Consider the following 12,206-nt stretch of genomic DNA (forward strand, 5'->3'; position numbering starts at 1 on the left):
CTCGTTTTATGGTCCTTAGCCTTAACTCTTGTTTTTTTGTGATGAACTTTTAATACCTATCTATTTCACTTGTAATATGTGGAAATAGATCTTTTTGGAAGGTCCGTTTTCCTCACTTCGCGTTAACTGTAATTATAATATAATAAAAAGTAATTAATGGCGCATATTCATATTAGCATCTTCTCCCTGGCACATGATACTTGATTGTTTGATAATGTCACTAACTAAAACTTAAGCCTACATTTGGCATTATCCTTTTCACATAATAGGGTATCCACACTTATCGAAGTTTTTCCATTTTTAGACATATAATTTACGTGGTTTTTTATTTACTATTATTTATTAGGTGTCGTCACATTGCCTCGATCTTGTATAGTGTGACTTGTAATCGTTACTCAATACCAATTTCAACGAATGTAGCTTCCGCTCCTGTGATTGACAGCCAGCAAATATGTTACCTTCGTAGGCCACGTTAAAGCAGTCTCTTCGCGAAAAGTCGTTCAGCATTTGCGTTACGGCCGCTGTTAACTTTGGCTTACACTGTCATTGCAAATTTCGGCAAATCCACGTGGGCTAGTTACTTTTAAGGTTAGCTTTTTCTATTTACTCCCTCTGTCTTTCACTACGTATCTATTACCCAGGTATTAATTCCATTACTAACTGTCTTTAAAATGGCTGTTCCCATAATCCGGTAGTACTCAATTCCTAAGGGGGGATTCCCAAGTGGCCCTTACAGTTTTATATCCTCCAATGTAACATGATAATTTTTCCTTTCGCAGTGCTATTGCTCGCTTCAGGCCGCGTACAACTCTATAGGTTCCCGGCATGCATCTCCTGGGAACTGGTGAGAAAATAACTGCAATTTTAGCTATCGAAAGCCTCCACAGTGGCACATAGAATTTTCTCTGCTCTTGCTAGTTGTCCTCGGTTCTAGTGTATAGCGAGGAACGGGCGGCTTCCTATTAAGCCTAGCTTGGTGTCACAAAAAGTGAGAACTTTTCTGTTACTCAAGTTTTTCGCTATCAATTTAAAGTTATCAAGGTCGCCTACTACATGATCGTGCTTTTCCTTGTGCCCTCGATATAGTTATAACAGCTGCTGCTTTCTTTCGTATTTGAAGAAGGAAATATGTACGAACTTCAAAGTGCTAATCCGTTCAACGCAAATATATTTCACATTGCGGTACGCGCAAGTATTACATTTCATTAAAATTTATTATTATTGTCAGTTGCACTTTTTACTGACATTAGAAAATTCGTACATACAGGTATTAGTCGGTAAAAGTGTGCTACCAATATTTTTTGTCAAATACATATTTTTAACACATTAAGTAAAGCTTACACAGAGGAAGTATTCCAAAGAAATGCCTTGTTCATTGTATAGTCCATTGGGTCCACCCAAAAAGATATTTATTAGAGCTAGGTTATAGTAATATGATATATCCCGCTCAAGCTTTATGAACGCGTGAATTAAAAACGTTGGAATATTTTTCATTAGAAACATAAGTCAACCAATGTGTTACGCATCTGACATGCGATAAGTATGTTTATATTTTGCGTTCTGTGTTAGTACCATATACTCAGATTTCCAAAGTAATAAGCAATCCATAAGGGATTTACTCTAGTTTAAGTGTTTAAAATGGGGTCCAAATAGGTGATTTATGGCAACCTTTTAGTTCACGAATTAAAAATTAACTATTACGTGCTTGCTATGCATGAATCCTTATGACTTATTCTTACAACGTCAAATTTGCTCTCTTGGTTTGTTTAAGCGGCTTCCTTTTCTCATTAATAATAATCTGCTGCTTGTCAAAGTACAATGTATTAATAATTACTGAGTTTATAAGCTACCATTGGAGTATCAAGAAACACATATAAAAAGCTCGAATACATCGGAAAAATTTCAGTGTCTCTTCTATTATCGACGTACGTATCTAAGCATAACGCCGCTGGCGTTTCGCACATATTTTACATATGTGTATTTAGAATTACAAATATTATAATTTCGTATTAAATACAAGTTAAGACATAAAATCTGTTGTTTTCTATTAAAACTCCTTCCTTTGTCATACAGGTCGTTTGGCATCATTTTGTTTAGTTAGCGAAATTTGAACTCTGCAGTGAGTGAACTGGTTTTAAAGATCCAGTTTCGCCATTTCTTAAAATGAAAGATGTTTTTATTCAAAGAATTGTGAAAATATTAAATAAAAGTGAAAAAAGGTTACTGGACTGAAAAGGGGTTTAAAATCCGACGGTTCATAGATTTTGGAGAAGCACAAAGGGATTTTCGGCCTCAAAAACAAAAATTGCTTTTTTTCAGGTTGTTTGAACTCAGCACATTTTTTTGATTACTCAGTCTCAACCCCTTGTAATTATTTATGTTCTTTTTTTGTCAGTTTTTAATTTATATTTAATATTTTCTCGAATATTTGGCATGTTGTTTTGTTCAATCAGTTATTGATATTGGCGCTTCTCTAAAAACGGTTAAATTAATGCTACACTTGAAGTAGAACTTTGATACTTACAAGTATGGCAACGGATTTGTAAAATAAAGGAAAAGCTTTTAAATATTACGTAACATAGCAGATACTAATAAGTAGCAGATACGAATTATAATAACCGCGAGAACTGATTCGACAGCTTTACACTTTCATTATTGGTTGTTCCTTCTCTAAATTATTGGTTATTCCTCTTCTAAAGGCAGACATGACACAAACATATTTTGTCAATTGTGGGCAACTTTATACACTACAATCGAAACCTACAACTATTACGACTAACTGCGGATTTTCTGGAAGTTCATTATTACTCATAGACTAAAATGCAATTTTCAGCAATATATTGCTTGTGGCACATAAACCCATATGCTGTAAGCGTTGTTTTAACCTTCATTGTGGGTTTATCGGTATTTTTTGCGCTGTCTAAATCATCGACGAACCTTCAAATGTACAAAAAACGAGGCTTCCCATGTAAGGCGGAGTTGAAAATAAGCACACACTAAAAACATAAGTTTCGGACGATAAAATCCTGTACTTTTATAGCAATTTTTTGCAGCTATCTCAAATTAGAAATCATTACAATAAGTTTATCCATATATTTATATGAGCAATGTACAGTACTATATTATACGATGGATAATGTAGATGAATTCAGTCAGTCGTTACTATGTCTGCCACTATAAACATTACTTAAATGATTAAATTAAAAAAAATAATTATGAGAGTCATGTAGACAGTAATATGAGATGGTATATGGTAAATCTAATGAAATGATTTATAAATATAGCAAATATGTCATTCAATTTTGTAATCCAAAAAATAAATTAGTTATTTCTAAGGACGTGAGTTCCTATTGTAACAGTGGCCATTTTAAGCCTAACTTTTGGGTCATATATATATATATCTGGTTGGTGTATTTTTTGCTTCTGTCAAGAAACTTTTTGTTGATACTTTCGTTATGTATTACTGTCTTTTGCAGAGGCGATTGTCGCCTTTCTATCCAGGTCACGAAATCACACTTACATTGATCTTTAGAGATAGATATGTAGAAAGGCAACTATCTAAAGCAGCGACCAACGGCGGTATCGGGCGTAACAACATTTATTAAGGACAAAAAAACAGTATTCGGCACGCCTCTTATACAACATTTTTTTTAATGCAAAAAAAAAGGAGAAAGTAATTCAGGATGTTTCGTCCGCATACAGTTAGTACTCTAAGCTAGAAGAAATAGCCCAACCTAACAATTATCCTCCTTCGAAGGGGGTTCAATATGTCAAAAAGCATACGCAAAATACGATCATTGTAAATAACTTTATTAATGTGATGCATATCTTCTATCAAATTACGTTCTTGACCGTCAATCCACAGCTGGCCTTTTCAGGACACTTAGGCGTTATTAGTGGGGAACTATTTTGGAGCATTTTTAGCATATAGCGCTTGCACATAGTGCGAAATATAATTTCAGAAGAAATGTAAAGAGTTTTAGGTCATGTAGATATTGGACATGCACTTTATGAACAATCTATCCGCAAAAATTTCATAAGTTTAAAAAATAAAATAAAATTATTTTCTTGTGGACCAAGTCTGAGAATTATTTGAATTGAATGGTTACATTGAATCCGAAAACTACATTGAAATTTGAAACCTTAAACGAATATGAATGAAATGAAAAATTAATACTGCTGTTTACAGTGGTAAAAGTGATTTACCATCATCTTCCAGGATTTGACAATCTCAATTTCTCAACAGCGTCCTTCTTTCTAACACAAAAATTCAAATGTTTCCTAATATTTATCGAGTTTTCTAAGAACGAGTTCAACCGGCTCTTCTGGTTTTAAGATAAATAAGCACATTAATACATCCACTTCAGTCATAAAAACCAGCTTTTAGGTGCGATGAAAGAGATGGTGAGATACGCAAGTAGATGCTCCTCGCAAGATCACTTTACAATAGTAGAATTGAATTTTCCTGGCAATAAGCAGTTCGTAATCTAGGGCTTATCTACATGTGATTTGAACAACACGGCATGGTGTGTAGTAGGCTTAAAATATTAATTTTGTCGCAGAGCCTTGACGTTATTGAAGTTTTATTGGCTGTTATATGTTACACTAGAACCAACACATTCGATCGAATTCTTCCGATATAAATTGTGCGAACAATCGGTAAATTACAGCATCCGGAGTTAATCAATGGGGGGTAACAAGATATGACACATACATTAATGGTTACATTTTGAGAACTTTGACTCAAAAATAGACAAGCACAACATAGGAATCGAGTGCAGAGCGTCCTTTTTATAGATGATCGAAACTCAAAAACCAAATTGTTTTTAGAGACATCCGTGCTACATCATATATTCCAAGCGTTAATTAGGCTATTCATCATAACATAGCTCCTTTCTGTGTGTAGCTGGTTTTTTTTTTTTTGTAAATAACGTCAATAAAAGAAAGCAGTACAAACAGAATGACCAGTAGTTTTAAACATCAGGGGTGATGTGTTTGGTGGTCAGTACTGAAATGCGTCAACGCTCATATTTAAGGACTTTGGCCTTCATAAAAAACAAGCGTAACCGGGGAATCAAAGAAAAAATGTCTTTTTTGCCAAAGGTGTATTTTTATTTTTTTGGCAAAAGGAAATAACCACCCTATCTGTTTGCCAAAGCTATAATTTATCGGGTCGTGATTCCACAAATATTATCATTAGGATATCAGAGTACATTATTTCTCAACAATCACAAAACCATCACTCAGGCGAACTTGGGTAATTCAATATGTATAATTCAATGATATAGTAATGACAGCAGACGTCTCACCAAAAGAGCGCGATAGTCTCTTAATTTACGAATTATCAGCTTCAAGTTCGAGAATTCTAATCGGAGAGAAAAAAAATCATCAAACGCCGCTGTTTTTTTGTGAAATGGTCATAGGATTTACTTTAATTGTTACCATTCACACACAACTGCTACATCACCTGGAGCGAGTGGGTCTAGCAATTGACTGTGACTGCCTATTAAGTGACGTCTGTCACAAAACAGAAGCAAATATTGGCGTTAGTCTGCGCTCGGTATGAAGTAGCGTGCGTTTTCGGAGCACAGCGGACTGCATTTGGGCTCGCGATAGCGGGTGGGAATGACTGATCGCCTTGTGGTGCAATAGGTTTTCGAACGGCATTGCCACGTCGACAGGTGAACTTTCAATGTGGAAACGTGCCTGTGCGTATCACCCGAATAGATATTTCCTCTTGGCTGATTCAGAAGCGTGGTATATGATCATTTCCCTTATGGAAAGCAACAAGATCAGAGGTTCTATCCACCGACACGAACTTCATAGTATGATAGCTTAGTGTACACCTTTGCTAAAGAAAGTTGCGCCGTGCTTCGCACTATATGTAGGCATCATTTGCCAGCATATGCTCCACTTGGTCCTGAGAGGCGGAAACTAAGCTAAAGTTATAGCGACACTACGAAAATAAGGAATAAGAGTAAATCATAACTGCAATCACAAAATTGAAAGAAGGTGTTTTGAAGATGTGACGTAACTATCTGCAGTGCTGCGACGATTGCGCGAATCGTGGAGCTCATGCTTAGAAGAGGGTTTACGTCGTTTTAGTATAACAGAAGTTTGCTTAGCACATGGTTTGTGCCAACGTATCGTCTCAAAATTGTTTCGTACAATCTTTTCTACGGGAAGCTATATTTAGTGTACTAACGAAGTTCAATCAATATGGCGCTATCGAAATGTCCAAAGTTAGTCAATATTTGATTAGTGAAGTTCATATATATTTCGTCTAAAACGAAAATTGTTTTAAACCTTGCTATTAAATTTTTACAATGTTCGTCTACTTCTTATGTGAATGTGTAGAAAACAGGGACACAATATAGAAGCATAGCTTTAAGGTAGTAGAAAACATTTGCCCATGCCGGAAAACGACAATTGGTGGAAATAGACTATATAAGTCTGAAAAGTCTAAGCACGCGAATTGTTGCTCAAGCTCAATTTGATACAAGCTAGCAAACCGTTAATGGAAGCAAGCTAGAACAGCTACATCCATGTGGATTTTCCGTATCGGGGTAAGAATACAGATGTTATATTAAATAGGTAAAATAATATATAATGAGCGCATAATCGCAAATATTGCTAACAATGTGCTTGTATTAATGACCCACTCCGATTTACTGCAATCCACGCAATAGTGAATACTACACCAAATATTTCAAGCTAAGTACCTAAGTAAATGTGTTGACCTAGAGTTTTGGTTCTTTCACTCTTCAGATGATCTACGTGTGATAATAGGCGTCAGCTAAAATGGACACAATTACTGAGAACCCAAAGTGTATAAAGATTTTTAAATAATGGGGAGAATCGATCCTATTTTTCTTTGCTAAACACTTCTAAAAAACAATGTCCATATACTGAAATTTTGTCGCCATAGTTTTTTTACCATAGTTTTTTGTATATTTGTATTTAGTAGCATAATTTAGCAACACTGTGCTATTTGTTTCCATGATACTTCAATTCAGATATTCAGACAAAATAACTTTGTGTGCTTCATACATACCAGAGTCAAGTAAACTTAGTTTGATAATTTTTAGACGGTGACGGCTTGCGCGTAAGACGCGTAAGGACTTGAAACCACCTAGGCGTTATTTAAGATAGTGGTGTTTGTGTAATGTAATAGTGCGATTCAAATGGTTTTCTAATACAATCGACACGCGATATTTATTGGGGAACTTTGATTTATTGTTGGAGTGAGGTGACAGTTTAAGCATCATATATGGCAATTTCTTGTGGATTCACATTAACATTTTCATTTTCTTAAAACTCCTGTATGATCGACGATGAATTGGAATGAAGGTTCCGTATCTCAGTTAATATGAGTTGCATCGGGTCAACCTCGGTTGAAAGTTGGGACCGGATTGTAATGGATGTGCTAAATTTTTGGAATGCTGTCATTGAAACTTAAGACAGGACGTTTTGACGATGAACGAAATTTCTGCAAAAATTCGCGATATTTTATAATGATAAGTGTTTAAATTCCGTCCAGGCCGACAAAGATTTTGCGTTGTTTGTTGGTCAAGGACCACCGTCGGAAAAAAAAACCTAAAAATGGCTCTGTCGCTCTTGCTCTGGGGATTTAATGTAAGAGATGCTCTTCATAGTGGTCGATCAATCACAAAAAAGGTTAATCAAATTAATGCTAAAGTTAAGCGGGACCGACACGTCAATATATTTGAGTTGCAAGCTCCGTCAAGAGCGGATTACAAAAAAATTTGAGTCGAAACAAAAGGCACGTCCTCTGCGGGTGGAGGCTCGTAGGCTTCTTGAAGTTCTAATATCTGAATTTGGATATACCTCAGATCTCTTAGATCATAGCCAAAACCTCATGTATATATACAACTAATTCTAGTATTAGTTTTACAGCTTAGCTAAAGGATGGACAACTAAATCCACAATTTGGCTTTAACGATCCTCTTTTTGCAGCCCAGGCTCTTTACCAGTAATGGACCCTTTGCGCTTGCTTTAGCAACTTCACAGGGAATTTAACTCCCTTAAATATCAAAATACGGTATCTGTCATAATTCCTTCTCAAGCGACGGTTGTTGTTGTTGTTGTCCCTAACGATTTGCGATCTGCTTTTAACAGCGATCAAGTCCTCTATAGTGAGTCTTGATAGGTGATTCGACGTGAAAACATTAACAACCGTGTTCCCATTAAGTGAGCCCAGCGGTACTGGTAAACTGTGCCCTTCAGAGCAGCCATAAGTTGCAGCAAATGATAACCAGTACCAAACGATCCTCGTTATGTTGATAAGCTTTTTTAAAATATAGTACATTGATTGCTGGTCCCATGTGGTGCTAAATAAAGAATCAAGCGCCTACCATCAATCTGATCGTTCTTATGACTAATATTTTGCGTTATCCAAATGCCTTGACAAGTCGCGAAGTTTCTGTCCTAATGAATCTGATATACATATGCTTGCGAAATATACTAAACTATTATATACGGTATCGAATATATTTTAAAAAAACTTGTGTAAAAAACTAACATTGAGTATTTTTAGGACAAGCTTTAACAAACTACTTTAAATGACATATTTTCCTATATAATTTTAATCGAGTCTACGATTAGATGTGGTATACAAGAAGCCAGAATGACTCTTTACATGGGGCTTTGCCTATATTTATGTGTTAAACTATGTCATATAGGGCTTAGTTAGTGCAGTGAAGTTGATACCATATGAAGTGTGGCTAAAGCACATAACTTTGATGAAATAAGTTCAATCAATATAATAAATAAAATCTAACTTAATTAAATAATTAATAATTAAATCTAATTTAATATTATCTAAATTAATTTAAATATAAAAGATTTTATTTATAATTTATTACAAACTATTAAAAATTATTTGCTAACTTTTCACTTCATTACTTCAACGAGTAAAACGGGGTGACCTCTGTGAAATAGCCCTAATGAAAATCGTATGTAAATCTTTCTTTGATATTTTGCTTGCATGCCAGGAAAGAGCTAGAAAGAATCGAAGAAATTACTCTGACATTGACGTTATAGGGTTCGCAGGCGAAAAACTCAAGCTGTCTGAACCAAGAATTAATGTAGTTGACTGAAAAAGGTAACATGATCAATGAAGAAGTAGTAAATGCATTTTATTCTGTTAATAATTCTCCACTAATAACCTTCAAGCCGATTTTACGTGCTGCGGTCTATTGGAAATTCCCCGCAGCTGCGTCCCATTTCCGTCCAAGATTACAACCGGTGGTTTTAAATTGCGAACTGCTAAAATTTGTACAGGAAAAATGAAGCGCGGGTCTTCCAAGATAAGTTAAGCACCAATAAATCTATGAAATCTCATCACTACATTCCGACTAAATGAGTATCAGAAGAAATAGATAGCGATAGCCTCGTTTCAAAATTCTTGTTTTTTGAAGAGATTATTTTTTTTAGAGTGTATATAGTATGCATTTTATAAAATGTAAATAAAAAAAAAGATCACCGCTTAACGTGATTTTCCAAATTCTTCCGCATCATAACTTTTTGCCTAAACTAACCGAATACTGGAGCAGTATGAACTGGTTTTAAAGGTCGTTACAAAATTCTCCACGAGGTTTTTAATTAACTTGACGAAATTACGCGAGTTTACATTTTTTTTCAACTACAATTTCCATCTGCAAAGCGGCTTTTCTCATTGGAAATCTGGCTTTTACTTCAGCATTTAAAAACTCTAGGCTGCTAAACCATACAGACTGCCGTTAAATTTATCAGGTCAATCAAAGTAAGCATTTTTGTATCTCCAAATGTTATCTTTTACGGTACGATATTCCAAAAAATATTTCACGTGAAAAGGCAGTTCTTTAGAAAATAAAGCGAATCTTCATTTGAGCATCTGCCTTTACAGCCACAAGAGCGCCTTGATTGACGAACATTTATTAAATACTGAGCTATAGTGCCGTTGCTCAACGAAGTTCATTGAAAGGCCAGGTGTATAGAATCATGAGCTTGGGCTTATTTTCACGGCTGTTGTAAAAATATTGAACGTTGTGTTTGATATAAGCTTTGAGTAAGACTTCTATAAGATGCAAGCAGATCTAACGGACCGTCTATAAGAATAACGCCTCCCACACCACTTAAAAGGTTTCAACATGAACTACAACACATTTATGGTTCTCTACGACTGAGTGTAGTAACAAAATGTTTTTCAACCATAACAAATGGACATATATTCACTAATTCTGTCATTTAACTTCTGTTATGTGCCTTTATCAATTATTAATAAATTTATCCATTTTATGAAAACGTTTACTTTCTTTTAGGCAGGATATTGTTATATCGCTTGAGCTGCGTTTTAATTTTTAGCTAAGTGGAAGTTTAACAATTTCAGTGCGAGTTGGTGCATAATTATTCCCATCATCTCCAATGTGAGTTTATTAAAAACACTGAAGAGTGCCACGAGGATGAGAACTACATCCAGTATTCAACTTTTGTTTACTGTGGATTCGGATCAGGAGAAGTGGTGCCTGCACTTCTTCTTTTGGTAAGCTCTACCTAAAAAATTAAATTAAACGTTGTTAGAGTATTAACGGGAAGCCAAAATTTTTAACGTCACCTCTTCTAACTAAAAGTACTCATTGAAGTTATACGGCTTGTTAAAATTTTCAACCCTGACCTATCAGAACAGAATCGATGAAGGAATTTAATAAAAGTACGCAGTTGTGACACGCGCTTTATGCTCAGCATTCGAGCATAACAACAGTATTTCAGCATTATGGTCTAAAAGAAACGCCTTCACATGTTTTCGTACCCAAGAAAATGCTGCACACGCTCTATTGTGGTCGCGTTGCGAAGGTAATCAGCTCATGCACAAACTCGCATGATTTCGATATTAAAATCACTCGTTGATGTCTTCTTGTTGAATGATATATATATGTATATATTATAGGTCTGTCTTTCATTCTTCCTACCGTACTAGCTTCAAATCAGACGATAACATCTTACAAAAGCGAGATTCAAAAACATTCATAAAGGCCATTATACTTTGATTAACAATAGTAAAGATGTCTGCGCATCCCTAAATTGAGTAGAAAATGAATCATAATTTTGTAATGAGTCACGGTAGCCGTATTTGTCAAACATTTGTGGCAGAGCTTTGTATAGTGATATAGACAAATCTAAACCAATACAGAACTATATAGGTCAGATGCGGCTCAAAATCTGTCTTCCATCAGAAACCCTACCAGATCTCTACAGTATCTAAGGTTTAACATACGCGATCAAATCAAAATTTGGCTGCTTTTTTGTTCAAATAGCTAAAATTTCACTACAGGTTCGTGCACGTACACATATAGCATCCATATATTGTTATAAGCATTAACATTGACAAGCTCTTTAATTTTACGGCATAGAAGTTGACCACTAGCCTGTAACTCATGACTCATGGATCGTTATGTGTATGTTTGCAATGTCACGCTAGGGCATTAAATCACCCATTATATATTGCCTAATTTATACGTAACAGCAACCATAGGCAGTCATGCTAACAAAATTGTACTTAGATACCACTGAGACTCACGTACATTCAGACACATCAATACTAACCGTATTAAAAAAATGTTAATCTCAAAATGCACATTCTGCTGCGATTCCTGGTTAACTGAAATTTTCATTAGTGTTTATACCATAAGATTACCTTTTTCATTAATCTAATCATTTCAGATTAAAAGTGATTTAGATTCACGTCGTTAATCGTACCTCTAACTATTTCAATAATTTATAGTTTTATCCATTGTAAACGAGGCGTAATAGCCGAGGCTTGTAGGTCTAACTAAAATCTTTTTTTGCAGATCCTATGGATCGCTATCCTATTTATCGGTCTTGGCGTTACAGCCGATGATTTGTGAGTATGTCAGTTCGTTTTTGAACACTATTTACCATAAATAGCGTTATCAAAGTGATTCTAGAAATCTGGTGATTCTTATTCAAGTCCAAATGCTCTTTGCTTATAAAAATATCAAGTAAACATCATATATTCCTGGTTAACTGAAATTTTCATTAGTGTTTATACCATAAGATTACCTTTTTCATTAATCTAATCATTTCAGATTAAAAGTGATTTAGATTCACGTCGTTAATCGTACCTCTAACTATTTCAATAATTTATAGTTTTATCCATTGTAAACGAGGCGTAATAGCCGAGGCTT

At 35.1% G+C, this 12,206-nt stretch overlaps 1 protein-coding gene across 6 annotated transcripts in view; it reads left to right on the forward strand.

Annotated features, from left to right (window-relative positions):
* Positions 1-795: 795 nt before the first annotated feature.
* Positions 796-12,206, forward strand: part of LOC111266233 (mitochondrial sodium/calcium exchanger protein) — a 45,749-nt gene continuing 34,338 nt past the window's right edge. For 4 of the 6 annotated variants that reach the window (XM_022843547.2, XM_022843548.2, XM_086970829.1 and 1 more), the window contains exons 1-3: positions 797-1,182; positions 10,391-10,543; positions 11,850-11,902. In XM_022843547.2, the coding sequence (XP_022699282.1) occupies positions 1,129-1,182; positions 10,391-10,543; positions 11,850-11,902 (260 nt within the window). In that variant the 5' untranslated portion in view covers positions 797-1,128. Of the gene's footprint in view, positions 1,183-6,368; positions 6,567-10,390; positions 10,544-11,849; positions 11,903-12,206 lie in introns of those variants that run through there. The other 2 variants (XM_022843551.2, XM_086970830.1) reach the window with 2 other exon arrangements.

This window comes from Varroa jacobsoni, unplaced genomic scaffold (assembly GCF_002532875.2).
Source record: "Varroa jacobsoni isolate VJ856 unplaced genomic scaffold, vjacob_1.0 scaffold_1066, whole genome shotgun sequence".
Lineage (NCBI taxonomy): Eukaryota > Metazoa > Arthropoda > Arachnida > Mesostigmata > Varroidae > Varroa > Varroa jacobsoni.